Source organism: Tachypleus tridentatus, chromosome 3 (assembly GCF_004210375.1).
Source record: "Tachypleus tridentatus isolate NWPU-2018 chromosome 3, ASM421037v1, whole genome shotgun sequence".
Taxonomy (NCBI): Eukaryota; Metazoa; Arthropoda; class Merostomata; order Xiphosura; family Limulidae; genus Tachypleus; species Tachypleus tridentatus.
In genome coordinates, this window is record NC_134827.1 from 115,669,562 (window position 1) to 115,686,325 (window position 16,764).

General features: G+C 35.3%; 1 protein-coding gene across 1 annotated transcript in view; it reads right to left on the reverse strand.

The window, feature by feature from the left end:
- Window positions 1-4,151: 4,151 nt before the first annotated feature.
- Window positions 4,152-16,764, reverse strand: part of LOC143246174 (gamma-aminobutyric acid receptor alpha-like) — a 317,756-nt gene continuing 305,143 nt past the window's right edge. Inside the window, exons 10-11 of the mRNA XM_076492385.1 lie at window positions 8,630-8,904; window positions 4,152-4,777 (exon numbers count right to left, since the gene is read on the reverse strand). Coding sequence (XP_076348500.1) covers window positions 4,478-4,777; window positions 8,630-8,904 — 575 coding nt within the window. The 3' untranslated portion in view covers window positions 4,152-4,477. The remainder of the gene's footprint in view (window positions 4,778-8,629; window positions 8,905-16,764) is intronic.

A 16,764-nucleotide genomic window follows, 5' to 3' on the forward strand; every position in this document is an offset into this window, starting at 1 on the left:
ATCTTCGTTAATTTTGATAGAAACGTGGCATATCTTCGACGAACAACCAAATGAAAAGCAATGGCGCTCGTTAAGATGACAAACAACCTGCCAAACGTTGATGGTGCACGTTCGCTTTCAGTTGAATAAGTGTCCTGACAGACAGCCATCCTTCTTCGCATCTGTCATTGGGCAAGAATCAATCTAGACAACGCCCCAACAAATAAATTTCTTCCAAAACTCTGAGTGAAAAAGCTTATTTTCCTCGTGAAGTTATAGTGCGTGACTTCATTTCTGGAAAAATAGTTTGGGCTCAACAAAGAAAAAATATAAACCAACAAAAAACCAACTAATATTTCTACGAACCAGAGCAACAGTTTAAATCACTGTTGACCAATATTTAAATTTAATTTGTTAATTCGTCACTGAGAGATAGTGCTAAGTCTGTGGGATTGCAACCATGAATTCCCGAGGTTCGATTTCCTGCGGTAGAAAGCCCAAAGTGGTTTTGCTATAAAACAAACACTCTATTACTTTAGGTATTTATTTTAATTACAATAGGAAAACTTTTATCAATTATAAAAGCTATCACATCAAATGCCGACCATCAGTGATTCCATAATGAAACATAAGTTCCAGTATGATTATATAATTAATCTGAAGTTATCATAATCACGTTGTTTTAAATTATTCAGTTTATTATGACAATGAACTATTATTTCACACAGTGAGAAGAAGGTTTTAAGAGTATGGTGTTCTGGGCTTCCAATAATGCCAATCAAAAAATGTCTTAGTATCTTAAAAGACTGATGGGAGTCCACAAAGATCATCCAGATGATATAATAAAGATGACAAACATCAAAAAAGATGGTAAACATCAAATAGATGACAAACGTTAAATAAAGATGACAAACACCGACACAGAAGAACATTTAAAAATATAGAAAATGTGCGAGTTAGAATTAGGAACAGAACCTTTCACTGATAGTCCTTATTATGTCCAACAGAGTACTTCCAGTCATTATTATGTCCAACAGAGTACTTCCAGTCATTATTATGTCCAACAGAGTACTTCCAATAATTATTATGTCCAACAGAGTACTTCCAATCATTATTATGTTCAACAGAGTACTTCCAATCATTATTATGTCCAACAGAGTACTTCCAGTCATTATTATGTTCAACAGAGTACTTCCAATCACTGTTATGTCCAACAGAGTACTTCCAGTCATTATTATGTCCACCAGAGTACTTCCAGTCATTATTATGTCCAACAGAGTACTTCCAGTCATTATTATGTCCAACAGAGACTTCCAGTCATTATTATGTCCAACAGAGTACTTCCAGTCATTATTATGTCCAACAGAGTACTTCCAATAATTATTATGTCCAACAGAGTACTTCCAGTCATTATTATGTCCAACAGAGTACTTCCAATAATTATTATGTCCAACAGAGTACTTCCAGTCATTATTATGTCCAACAGAGTACTTCCAGTCATTATTATGTCCAACAGAGTACTTCCAATCACTGTTATGTCCAACAGAGTACTTCCAGTCATTATTATGTCCAACAGAGTACTTCCAATCACTGTTATGTCCAACAGAGTACTTCCAGTCATTATTATGTCCATCTTTACCGAGGAACCATCTACATAACACAATATGATGTTTCCACTGTTTACTTTTCCCTAAGAGAAATTTTTCGCCCTGTAGAGCAAATCTGGACCATTAGTTAGTTGTGCTGAAAGTATCAAACCTCAAATTTAAGCGTAACAAGACTCAATGTTACTGGAGTCAATATTATGCTTTTTGTACTTTGGTGTATGGTACAACAGCTCGTGCCAAAACAACAATCTCAAGTTCTCTCATCAATCAATTCTAGAAATTATCTAACATCTTATCATTATCCTGTTTTTATTGTGAAACGAAATCAGTCATTTAAAACTAGAAATTATTTTACGAGTTATAAATCTATGAGAAATTAAAATCTTATTTGATTATATAAGAAACCTTCTGTTGGATTACAAAATATTTTTTCTATTGGATACGTTATCCTGCTTTACACGCTGTGGACAAGGGTATAATTTTGTTGTTCTTAAATCTAAATAGATACCACAACGCCTGCTAATTTAACTTTTTTTTTCTGCCAAACATTGACGAAAGATTAGCAAGCTTTTTAGATTTAAGGCCCTTAAAAAAAGGCCTATAAAGAAAATTAGTTGTTGTTGGCTGACTCGTGGGATAGCTATTTGTAAATCACTGAAACTTTGTTTGTTGCCAAGAGTAAAAGTTAGAAGTGAAACGTTCGTTATTCTAAAGCTGTTTTATAATTACAACTACACCGACTTATATTTATAAGAATTATTATATTTTAATAATGCTTTTGTGCTACAATATTATAAAGAGATTTTTCCTTGTCTTTATACTCAAAATAAAATCATCGGAACTTACCATTATTGTCACTAGAGGGAGACCGTGTAGTTACAGTGATAAATTTTATTCACAACAGTTAACTCAGTAGCTTAATCGAGCGAATTTGTTTAAAAGAATATTCGTAGAAAACTCCACGTTTCTTCCATTAATAATGTCCTTAATTTGAAGTTAATTTGTCAGTGTCTAAATTTAGACATTTCTCACGTTAAATGATTCATCACTCAAGTCTCGTCTTTGTCGTAACGGTCAGTTTTTCTTCTTGCATTAACAGAAATATATATGAATAAAAGGATTACGCTACAAAACCAGTTGTGAAATACGTGAAATTTCATCAAGCTCAAGTGAACCTCCACAAAAAAATATCAGATTTCTAAAATAACTTGATTCAAATACTGCAGTTTCAACTTTTTTTAAAAAAAGGTCATTCTACAAGCAGTAAATAAAATAATATTTTAATAGTCCTAAGTTCTTTTCTTTATACTAAATACTTACTCCTAACAGAATCAAGAATCGTCGTAGCCGTTTGTATAATTAGCAGCGCCATCTCTGCAGTGGTCCCACAGAAAAAAAAAATAATTGTTAAAGATGTAACAGAAAGGCAATAATACCAAACATTGAATATTTTCATGACGTAAAATACGATTTATTTTAGTACAAGAATGGTAAAACATAGAAGTAGTTGCGACAGTGAAAGTATTAGCTATGTGTAAAATAAATCATTTGATGTTCAAGCATAAACTAACGTCTTTTTCATTCAACCAAACACTTCTAAGTACAAACCGGAATGCTTTATGGTTTGTTATCCAAGCTTTGTTTGAATACTATAACCAACAACATAATTAAAATATTTCAATATTTATTTACTATCGTGCTAAATACATCTAGTTTCGAGACAAATATTTCATATTTAAGACAATTCTCTTCAACCTGTATGTCATATTGTTTACAGAATGTGACGTAGATCATTTAAACAAGTTTAACGATTATCATGCTGTGTTGAAAAAGGCTTAACAAGTACTATTCTTTGTAAATGATTAAGCTTAACGAGTGCTTATTGTACTGAGCAAAAATGGCTAAATAAAGTTAACTAGCCTTCTCCTTTGATGAACACTGTGTTAAATTATCAAATTCAAAGTGATTTGCGTAAGTTACTAAATGGACTTAACGAGATTTAAACATGATTAAGAAAGAGTGAACAAGCATTACTTTACGAGAAAACAAAGATCGGCTTGAGGAATGTTATTTTGTAGCAGAACGTTAGGCTTAACGTTTACCTGATGTAGTGGAGAAATAGCTTTACTAAAGCTGTAATGTAGAAAACACTTCTTACTGGTTATTTCAATACTTTTACAATAATAATAATAATATAATTTTAACTCCTTATGTGACTTTTCAGTTTTGAAGTGATCGAAATTATGGTGTCTCAAATACAAATAAAATAGAAATTAAATAAAGATTGTACCTCAAAAACAAATATTTAGAAAGTACATATTCAGGAACTGATCTGAAAGCTTTCGTCTCTCAGCACTTATCAACGTATATAAATATCTACACATGACCTAGTCAACCCGACAATGTACAATCTCAGATTTTCGTTATCGATCTAACTATGCTGCATGTCTATAACAAATGTCAACAAAAGACAAAAGATACGAAACCCCACAATCCGAACTCTTTCGATAGATGTCTCTTTGTTCATCAGGGGCAAAAGAAGGAATAAGTGACGTATTAAAATAACTGGCGTCATGATAAATACCCATGACAACCCGGTGTTGTCTGGGTAGGTTTTTAATACGTTATGAACAATAGTAACAATAAGATAACTTAGTCATACTTGTGTACTTTACCGTGAGACATTGACCACATACGTTTCAAGTTTTCGCGTTGGAAAAAGACTGTAATGTGTAATTCTAATGGTTATTTTAGAACAAAAAAAAAAAGTTATATTCTAAACGTACGACAAAGTCATCAAAATAAATACCTTTACAAGTTATGTTTGTACACCGCATGCGAGATTCGACACTCTTTCAATATCGAAACGTTCTAACAGCTGGAAGAATACCTCATAAAGAATCTGCTTGCAAATAATTAAACCAATATATCAGGTTTATCACCAGAAAGGACATTGGAAACACAGCCCTGGAAACTTTGTCAATCTTACTAACGCTATTCAAATAGAAAGTGTTTCTGTTGGAAGTGAAATTACTTCTTCGTTGAGTGGAAAACTTCTTGTGAGGATATCTAGCTCGTGACAGAACACTTTGAAGCTGCACTACACGGCCATTTCGAGATCCAGACCGGTCAAGTGACCTTTGGGTAGTGTGTTGTATGGAACTAATACTCGTCTGAACCGCTTCTGCCGTCTATTTCGGTAAAATACAGTAATACAATGTGTCAAATACTGGATGAAAATGTATAGATAGTAACAGTTCCATTTAACGTATTGTAAGAAGTGTATTTACGTATTAATAGTTTAAAATTATACCTATTTTAGAAAAAGCATCAAAATAGCTCATTTTGTGTTATATTTTATCTCAAACGAGTCTAGATTAAAAGGATAAGAATTCCCTACTGTTCCACAAAATACACATCTTTATCAATCTATCTGGATAAGATACCAATTTTAACAAGATATACAAACGATGTAGAATTTATATCAAACCCTAAACTATTTCAAAACGTGTTACAGGCTGAGGTCTAATTTCAAAAATATTAAAAGGAAACACAGACGGTTTGATGACGTTAAGTTCCTTTCTGTTAAGTATTTACTTTTACGTATTATTTTTCTGTCACTTTATGTACTTACCTTCACTGTTTCAACTACTTTGTCTCTCATTTTTCATACTCACTTGTTATTATAAGAATTCGGTACATTACGTTTCAACGATTTCGGTTCCATCACAATAATGCCGCTACGTGATGACAGTGCATCTTAAAAATAGTTCTGAAGCGTAGGATCATCACGCCCAAAGCTCACGACTCGTCCCTGCAGACTTTTCACAACCCGTCACTTGTGTGACGACTTGTTTGATTTGTTTTGAATTTCACACCAAGTTATACGAGGACTACACTGAACAACATTTTTTTTGAAAATTTTTGCTTCCTGAAAGGTTTTTGCTGATTATGACAGGTACCTGGTGGATATGCACAAATATAGTTTTGGTTTTGCTTCATCACGTAGGAACTCTGAGAAATGGACAGTTAACTGTTTACTGGCAATAACGTATTTAATTGCGTTTATGTTTCTAATACGCTATTAAGTTCAACATAATTAAAAGTGTTTTGCTACTGATTTTCGTTTGTATTCAATGTCCGGTGCATCACGTTGCAGTATCCAACAGTAGTCAGCAAGCATTAACGGATTCCAGTTGCCCTGATATCGTTTTCCATTGTAGCAATGTCCTGGTGAAACTGAAGATTTCGATGAAATGGTACGTGATGGGCAAATTTGGATGTGATTTTCGTGATCAGCAGCCAAAATATATAAGTAAGACCCAACAGTGTTCACGAAGTAAAACTGTGTTGTGCAGTGTTATCTGTGCTAGCTTTCCCTAATTTAGAAGTGGAAGACTACCACCCACCGCCAACTCTTGAGCTACTTGTTTACCAACAAATAGTGGGATCGGTTGTTACATTATAACGCCCACGTTATAATAAAGTATGAAACCACGGCTGAAAGAGCGAGCATGTTTGTTGGAACAGGAATTCGAATTCACGTCCCTCAGATTGTGAGTGAAGCGCCCTAACCATCTGGCTATGTCAGCCCCGAGCAGAAACCACGGTTTCTAAGTGACCGGTTCACCTCATACAGAATTCTATGGGTATTGTAACCGGGACTCTGGTCGATATGACTTCATATGAAACATAATAAACCCGATCTTCCTGTTCCAGCTGCTTCATATATGCAGCAGATATAACTACAAAACTTATCTTTCAGAAATCATACCGTGTTGGTTTCGTTTCAGGCGACGGATCCTCTTGATTACGTGACGTACTGTTGTGTAGAGTACGTGAGCAGCTTTTTGTCATCAGCTTCTATATTCGTGAATTATCACTTTTTACGAAACGCCAAACTTGTTTCAATACGGGCATGACTCGTTCCAGATCTCTTTCCAGATGGTCCTGGTGTCCCCAACTGATCTATGTTACTTTGCTTTCTAATGTTAATTAATAAAAGATATATCCTCGTTTTGAAAATTACAAGTCTCAAAAATTGTAAATAACATTATCATAAGTGCATGTATATTCTCCATCGAAAACTAATGTTGTATACCTTTTCCAAAAGTGATAATACTACCTACATAACGCTAAACATCAAAATACAGTTATCACACATGCTGTTCTCACAATACTTTATAACAGTTACGATTGTCACGTTACTTGCTTATTTGCGTAACGTAATTGATCTGCAAGTTAGCTGCATATCACGTACTTTATAGGTTAGCTATATATAACATACCTTGTAGGTTAGCTGTATATCACATACCCTGTAGGTTAATTGTATATCACATATGTTGTATGTTAGAAGTGCATCACGTGCCTTGTAGATTAGCTGTATATCACATACCTTGTAGGTTAGGTATATCCAACATACCTTAAAAGTTAGTTGTATATCACATATGTTGTAGGTTAGTTGTATATCACATATGTTGTAGGTTAGTTGTATATCACACATGTTGTAGGTTAGTTGTATATCACATATTTTGTAGGTTAGTTGTATATCACATATGTTGTAGGTTAGTTGTATATCACATATGTTGTAGGTTAGTTGTACATCACATATGTTGTAGGTTAGTTGTATATCACATATGTTGTAGGTTAGTTGTACATCACATATGTTGTAGGTTAGTTGTATATCACATATGTTGTAGGTTAGTTGTATATCACACATGTTGTAGGTTAGTTGTATATCACATATTTTGTAGGTTAGTTGTATATCACATATATGTTGTAGGTTAGTTGTATATCACATATGTTGTAGGTTAGTTGTACATCACATATGTTTGTAGGTTAGTTGTATATCACACATTTGTAGGTTAGTTGTATATCACATATGTTGTAGGTTAGTTGTACATCACATATGTTGTAGGTTAGTTGTACATCACACATGTTGTAGGTTAGTTGTATATCACACATGTTGTAGGTTAGTTGTATATCACATATGTTGTAGGTTAGTTGTATATCACATATGTTGTAGGTTAACTATACATCACACACTCTTTATCAGTTCCCCAGAACTATTAAACTCTACTGTTTACCTGTCGTTGTTCTCTGTACAGTTAACTTTAACAAACATTGTTACCTGTCGTTGTTCTCTGTACAGTTAACTTTAACAAACATTGTTACCTGTCGTTGTTCTCTGTACAGTTAACTTTAACAAACATTGTTACCTGTCGTTGTTCTCTGTACAGTTAACTTTAACAAACATTGTTACCTGTCGTTGTTCTCTGTACAGTTAACTTCAACAAACATTGTTACCTGTCGTTGTTCTCTGTACAGTTAACTTCAACAAACATTGTTACCTGTCGTTGTTCTCTGTACAGTTAACTATATATATATATTATTTCTTCATATTTCATCTGTCATTGTTTACACGGTTTAGTTCTGCATATGTTCTCATTGTTTTCTCTGGGGTTTAATTATCTGTATTTAAATTCTTATTGTTTGACTTCGGCTGTGACAATATCCGATGAACTGTTCATTTCACAAAGTAACTGAAGTTAAGAACTGGTATTTTTTTTATCGACTAAATGTTTGTCATTCTTCTACGTTTATTGCTTTTCGTCGAGTCCAGACATAAAAACACCAATAAACCTCAAGAACTGAAACCTGAAAAAACTGTTCAGTGACACTGACTAGTCTCGATCGAGGCTTCTGTTAACAAGAACTTCTAGTATTGACTGGTCTATTCTAAAGGATAAGTTATAGTTTATTGCTAATGTAGTTCTTTTCTACAGTCTCTAGTCTGGCGTTTTAATTTTGGCTTGAGTTGTAGGTTACGTTAACCCCGTAGCAAATTGATTATTTTCAAATCTCTACAGTCTGAAACCATGGTATCAAAGACATTGTTACAAAGTTGCAAAAGTAAGAAAACTCATATATCAAATTGATGAAATTACAGAGAATTTGATAAAATCATACATTTTAATTTCTTTAGATGGAACGTTTCGCATCTTTTGTAATAAGTGTTGCCTTCAGACAACGTAACTCGTTACCTTGGTTAACGGTGAGCGACATTCAGCCACCTCGGTTTCGTTTAGTTCCCCACCGTCATCTTCGCTACTCTCCAACACAGGGTATCCCTGTATGAAACATTCTCCACTTCCAACCTTAGTGTAATAGTGAACAATTGCAAACTCTACAATCGTTGCAAAAACGAAGATAAAGCAAAGAGCAACATAGTAGTCTAGAGCTGTACAATATGATACCCGAGGCAAATCATTCCTGCTCTCTAGTCCTAGGAAAGTCATTGTTAGCACTGTGGTGACACCTGGTGGTAGATAAAACATGATTATAGTCAAATAGCAAGAATAAAACCTCAGAATAATTCAGTAGTCTAGAGCTGTAAAATATGATACTCGATGTAAACCACTCCTGCTCTCTAGTCCTAGGAAAGTCATTGTTAGCACTGTGGTGACACCTGGTGGTAGCTAAAACATGATTACAGTTAAACAGCAATAATAAAACCTAAGAATGATTTAGTAGCTAAGAGCTGTAAAATATGATACCCGAGGTAAACCATTCCTGATCTCTAGCCTCAGGAAAGTCATGTGGTGACACCTGGTGGTAGCTAAAACATGATTATAGTTAAACAGCAATAATAAAACCTAAGAATGATTTAGTAGCCAAGAGCTGTACAATATGATACCCGAGATAAACCATTCCTGATCTCTAGTCTCAGGAAAGTCATGATTAATATTACAGTGACACCTGGTGTGAGAAAAACAAATATGTTATTATTGGTAAAAACTAGAACAAAAACCAATAGCAGCTGAGCTATTTAAAAGTGTACAACATGATACCCTCAGCACGAAATCCTCAACATGATATCCTGACATGATACCCCAACTAATTTATTTTACTCTCGAGAACCCGAAGAATCTTCCTTAGCATTTTAGTGACACCTAGTGGGAAAAGTGCGTGTTATTAATGTTTGCATAACATAATCATGTCCTCTAATCACAGCATAAGAATTTGAAAATGCTTGTCAATTCCAACAAAGTTTTCATATAACTACAATATTTATATGGAATTTGTAACATAACTGTACACAGTATTTCATAGTTGTTGGACTAAGAAATATAAATATAGATTGATTTGTAACACTAACGATATATATCGTTCCTTTATCTACACGAGTTTACAAGTTATTGTTTATATAATTATTTACACGACAAAAATACCATAATTAACACAAAACTAATAATGAAATAAAACAAAATAAAACATCACATTTCTGTCTGTTTAAGCTCCTGCTACAAAGTGAGTGTGGACACATATACCCTCCATAACAGAGGTTACAACATTACCATGAAGGTAATCCTTCTTCATACAACCCTGCTGTATCAGAGGCCAGGGTAACACGATATGAAATATGTAGTCGTGGGAGCGAAAACCGAGAAACAACCGTTATTTTTATCGGTCAAGCTCGCCAGAGTGGCTAGTGACCTTATTGTGACCCTGCTGGATTCGTTGAATGGTAAAAGATTTGTTTGTTTGTTTTGGAATTTCGCACAAAGCTACTCGAGGGCTATCTGTGCTAGCCGTCCCTAATTTAGGAGTGTAAGACTAGAGGGAAGGCAGCTAGTCATCACCACCCACCGCTAACTCTTGGGCTACTCTTTTACCAACGAATAGTGGGATTGACCGTCACATTATAACGCCCCCACGGCTGGGAGGGCGAGCATGTTTGGCGCGACTCGGGCGCGAACCCGCGACCCTCAGATTACGAAGCGCACGCCTTAACGCGCTAGGCCATGCCAGGCCCGAATGGTAAAAGAAAGCTGGAATAAAATCTCAGTGTTTTGAATTCCAAAAGTAAAATTAGAATACAAATCCTTATATTTCGATTGGATACTAGTCCACTTAAAACTACACTACTAGTCCATTAAAACACCAGGTGCATGGTATGAACACTACACTACTGGGCCAGTTAAGATACTGGATATGTGATACGAACACTACACTACTGGACCAGTTAAGATACTGGGTATGTGGTATGAATACTACACTACTGGACCAGTTAAGATACTGGGTATGTGGTATGAATACTACACTACTGGACCAGTTAAGATATTGGATATGTGATATGAACACTACACTACTGGACCAGTTAAGATACTGGGTATGTGGTATGAACACTACACTACTGGACCAGATAAAATACTGGGTATGTGGTATGAACACTACACTACTGGACCAGTTAAGATACTCGGTATGTGGTATGAACACCACACTACTGGACCAGTTAAGATACTGGGTATGTGGTATGAACACTGCACTACTGGACCAGTTAAGATACTGGGTATGTCGTATGAACACTGCACTACTGGACCAGTTAAGATACTGGGTATGTCGTATGAACACTACACTACTGGACCAGTTAAGATACTGGATATGTGGTATGAACACTACACTACTGGACCAGTTAAGATACTGGGTATGTCGTATGAACACTGCACTACTGGACCAGTTAAGATACTGGGTATGTCGTATAAACACTACACTACTGGACCAGTTAAGATACTGGATATGTGGTATGAACACTACACTACTGGACCAGTTAAGATACTGGGTATGTGGTATGAACACTACACTACTGGACCAGTTAAGATACTCGGTATGTGGTATGAACACTACGCTACTGGACCAGTTAAGATACTGGGTATGTGGTATGAACACTACACTACTGGACCAGTTAAGATACTGGATATGTGGTATGAACACTACACTACTGGACCAGTTAAGATACTGGGTATGTCGTATGAACACTACACTACTGGACCAGTTAAGATACTGGGTATGTGGTATGAACACTACACTACTGGACCAGTTAAGATACTGGGTATGTGGTATGAACACTACACTACTGGACCAGTTAAGATACTGGATATGTGGTATGAACACTACACTACTGGACCAGTTAAGATTCTGGGTATGTGGTATGAACACTACACTACTGGACCAGTTAAGATACTGGGTATGTGGTATGAACACTACACTACAGGACCAGTTAAGGTACTGTGTATTTGGTATGAACACTACACTACTGGACCAGTTAAGATACTGGGTATGTGGTATGAACACTACACTACAGGACCAGTTAAGGTACTGTGTATTTGGTATGAACACTACACTACTGGACCAGTTAAGATACTGGGTATGTAATATGAACACTACACTACTGACTCAGTTCAGTTACTGATATAAGAAACTTACAATCAAAATAAAATATAGGTAAAATAATAAATTCAGGTTATGTAGTTAGCACACATGATTTACCTATGAAATCTGTAATATTTTCAAAGGAGACCCAAAACTCGAGTGCTTTCGAAAACGTTCGAGTTTTGGGTCTCATTTAAAAATAATAACGTATTACTGGCGTAATCGTTCTTAGTAACTGACATGAGTAACTTACATTGTAAACATGACTTATTTCAGAATAATATCACTAGTAACATATTCAGTTCATTCACAAACATCATAATTTCTACTAATTATCAGTTTTGTCGATTCCTTAAAGTATTCTATACAAACGATAAAAGCCTAAAAACAGGTTTCATACTCTACTCAAACTAGAACATAAGCCTAAAATTAGATTTTGTACTCCAAACGAACTACGACATAAGCCTAAAATTCGATCGTGTACTTCAAACAAACTACGGAATAAGCCTAATAGCAGGTTTCATACTCTACACAAACTACGGAATAAGCCTAATAGCGGGTTTCATACTCTACACAAACTACGGAATAAGCCTAATAGCGGGTTTCATACTCTACACAAACTACGGAATAAGCCTAATAGCAGGTTTCACACTCTACACAAACTACGACATAAGCCTAAAATTCGATCATGTACTTCAAACAAACTACGGAATAAGCCTAATAGTAAGTTTCATACTCTACACAAACGACAGAATAATATATATGCAAAAACGGCTCGTTTGGGTTAAAAAAATATTTTACGTAGAAGAGTAGGTTTCATACTCTACACAAACTACTGGATTAAGCCTAATAGCAGGTTTCAAACTCTACACAAACTACGGAATAAGCCTAATAGCAGGTTTCAGACTCTACACAAACTACGGAATAAGCCTAATAGCAGGTTTCATACTCTACACAAACTACGGAATAAGCCTAATAGCAGGTTTCACACTCTACACAAACTACGGAATTAGCCTAATAGCAGGTTTCATATTCTACACAAACTACAGAATAAGCCTAATAGCAGGTTTCATACTCAACACAAAGTACGGAATAAGCCTAATAGCAGGTTTCATACTCTACACAACCTACGGAATAAGCCTAATAGCAGGTTTCATACTCTACACAAACTACGGAATAAGCCTAATAGCACGTTTCACACTCAACACAAACTACGAAATAAGCCTAACAGCAGGTTTCATACTCTACACAAACTACGGAATAAGCCTAATAGCAGGTTTCACACTCTACACAAACTACGGAATTAGCCTAATAGCAGGTTTCATATTCTACACAAACTACAGAATAAGCCTAATAGCAGGTTTCATACTCAACACAAAGTACGGAATAAGCCTAATAGCGGGTTTCATACTCTACACAAACTACGGAATAAGACAAATAGCAAGTTTCATACTCTACACAAACTACGGAATAAGCCTAATAATAGGTTTCATACTCTACACAAACTACGGAATAAGCCTAATAATAGGTTTCATACTCTACACAAACTACGGAATAAGACAAATAGCAAGTTTCATACTCTACACAAACTACGGAATAAGCATAATAGTAGGTTTCATACTCTACACAAACTACGGAATAAGCCTAACAGTAAGTTTGATACTCTACACAAACTACGGAATAAGCCTTATAGCGAGTTTCATACTCTACACAAACTACGGAATAAGCCTAATAGCGGGTTTCATACTCTACACAAACTACGGAATAAGCCTAATAGCAGGTTTCACACTCTACACAAACTACGACATAAGCCTAAAATTCGATCGTGTACTTCAAACAAACTACGGAATAAGCCTAATAGTAAGTTTCATACTCTACACAAACGACAGAATAATATATATGCAAAACGGCTCGTTTGGGTTAAGAAAATATTTTACGTAGAAGAGTAGGTTTCATACTCTACACAAACTACTGGATTAAGCCTAATAGCAGGTTTCATACTCTACACAAAATACGGAATAAGCCTAATAATAGGTTTCATACTATACACAAACTACGGAATAAGACAAATAGCAAGTTTCATACTCTACACAAACTACGGAATAAGCATAATAGTAGGTTTCATACTCTACACAAACTACGGAATAAGCCTAACAGTAAGTTTGATACTCTACACAAACTACGGAATAAGCCTAATAGTAGGTTTCATACTCTACACAAACTACCGAATAAGCATAATAAAAGGTTTCATACTCTACACAAACTATGGAATAAGCCTAATAATAGGTTTGATACTCTACACAAACTACGTAATAAGCCTAACAGTAGGTTTCATACTCTACACAAACTACGGAAAAAGCCTAATAGTAGGTTTCATACTCTACACCAACTACAGAATAATATACATGCAAAAACGGCTCGTTTGGGTTAAGAAAATATTTTACGTAAGGGAATAGGTTTCATACTCTACCCAAACTACGGAATAAGCCTAATAGCAGGTTTCATACTCTACACAAACTACGGAATAAGCCTAATAGCAGGTTTCAAACTCTACACAAACTACGGAATAAGCCTAATAGCAGGTTTCAGACTCTACACAAACTACGGAATAAGCCTAATAGCAGGTTTCATACTCTACACAAACTACGGAATAAGCCTAATAGCAGGTTTCACACTCTACACAAACTACGGAATTAGCCTAATAGCAGGTTTCATATTCTACACAAACTACAGAATAAGCCTAATAGCAGGTTTCATACTCAACACAAACTACGGAATAAGCCTAATAGCAGGTTTCATACTCTACACAACCTACGGAATAAGCCTAATAGCAGGTTTCATACTCTACACAAACTACGGAATAAGCCTAATAGCACGTTTCACACTCAACACAAACTACGAAATAAGCCTAACAGCAGGTTTCATACTCTACACAAACTACGGAATAAGCCTAATAGCAGGTTTCACACTCTACACAAACTACGGAATTAGCCTAATAGCAGGTTTCATATTCTACACAAACTACAGAATAAGCCTAATAGCAGGTTTCATACTCAACACAAAGTACAGGAATAAGCCTAATAGCGGGTTTCATACTCTACACAAACTACGGAATAAGACAAATAGCAAGTTTCATACTCTACACAAACTACGGAATAAGCCTAATAATAGGTTTCATACTCTACACAAACTACGGAATAAGCCTAATAGCAGGTTTCATACTCTACACAAACTACGGAATAAGACAAATAGCAAGTTTCATACTCTACACAAACTACGGAATAAGCATAATAGTAGGTTTCATACTCTACACAAACTACGGAATAAGCCTAACAGTAAGTTTGATACTCTACACAAACTACGGAATAAGCCTTATAGCGAGTTTCATACTCTACACAAACTACGGAATAAGCCTAATAGCGGGTTTCATACTCTACACAAACTACGGAATAAGCCTAATAGCAGGTTTCACACTCTACACAAACTACGACATAAGCCTAAAATTCGATCGTGTACTTCAAACAAACTACGGAATAAGCCTAATAGTAAGTTTCATACTCTACACAAACGACAGAATAATATATATGCAAAAACGGCTCGTTTGGGTTAAGAAAATATTTACGTAGAAGAGTAGGTTTCATACTCTACACAAACTACTGGATTAAGCCTAATAGCAGGTTTCATACTCTACACAAACTACGGAATAAGCCTAATAATAGGTTTCATACTCTACACAAACTACGGAATAAGACAAATAGCAAGTTTCATACTCTACACAAACTACGGAATAAGCATAATAGTAGGTTTCATACTCTACACAAACTACGGAATAAGCCTAACAGTAAGTTTGATACTCTACACAAAACTACTGGAATAAGCCTAATAGTAGGTTTCATACTCTACACAAACTACGGAATAAGCATAATAAAGGTTTCATACTCTACACAAACTATGGAATAAGCCTAATAATAGGTTTGATACTCTACACAAACTACGTAATAAGCCTAACAGTAGGTTTCATACTCTACACAAACTACGGAATAAGCCTAATAGTAGGTTTCATACTCTACACAAACTACCGAATAAGCATAATAAAAGGTTTCATACTCTACACAAACTATGGAATAAGCCTAATAATAGGTTTGATACTCTACACAAACTACGTAATAAGCCTAACAGTAGGTTTCATACTCTACACAAACTACGGAAAAAGCCTAATAGTAGGTTTCATACTCTACACCAACTACAGAATAATATACATGCAAAACAGCTCGTTTGGGTTAAGAAAATATTTTACGTAAGGGAATAGGTTTCATACTCTACCCAAACTACGGAATAAGCCTAATAGCAGGTTTCATACTTTATACAAACTACGGAATAAGCCTAAGAGTAGGTTTCATACTCTAAACAAACTACGGAATAAGCCTAATAGCAGGTTTCATACTCTACACAAACTACTGGATTAAGCCTAATAGCGGGTTTCATACTCTACACAAACTTCGGAATAAGCCTAATATCAAGTTTCATACTCTACACAAACTAGGGAATAAGCCTAACAGTAAGTTTGATACTCTACACAAACTACGGAATAAGCCTAATATCAAGTTTCATAATCTACACAAACTACGGAATAAGACTAACAGTAAGTTTGATACTCTACACAAACTACGGAATAAGCCTAATAGTAGGTTTCATACTCTACACAAACTACGGAATAAGCATAATAGTAGGTTTCATACTCTACACAAACTATGGAATAAGCCTAATAATAGGATTGATACTCTACACAAACTACAGAACAAGCCTAATAGCAGGTTTCATACTCTACACAAACTATGGAATAAGCCTAATAGTAGGTTTCATACTCTACATAAACTACGGAATAACCCTGATAGTTAATTTCAAGCTCTACACAAACTACGACACAAGCCAAACTTTAGGTTTTTTTAATTCCAAATGTCTACTG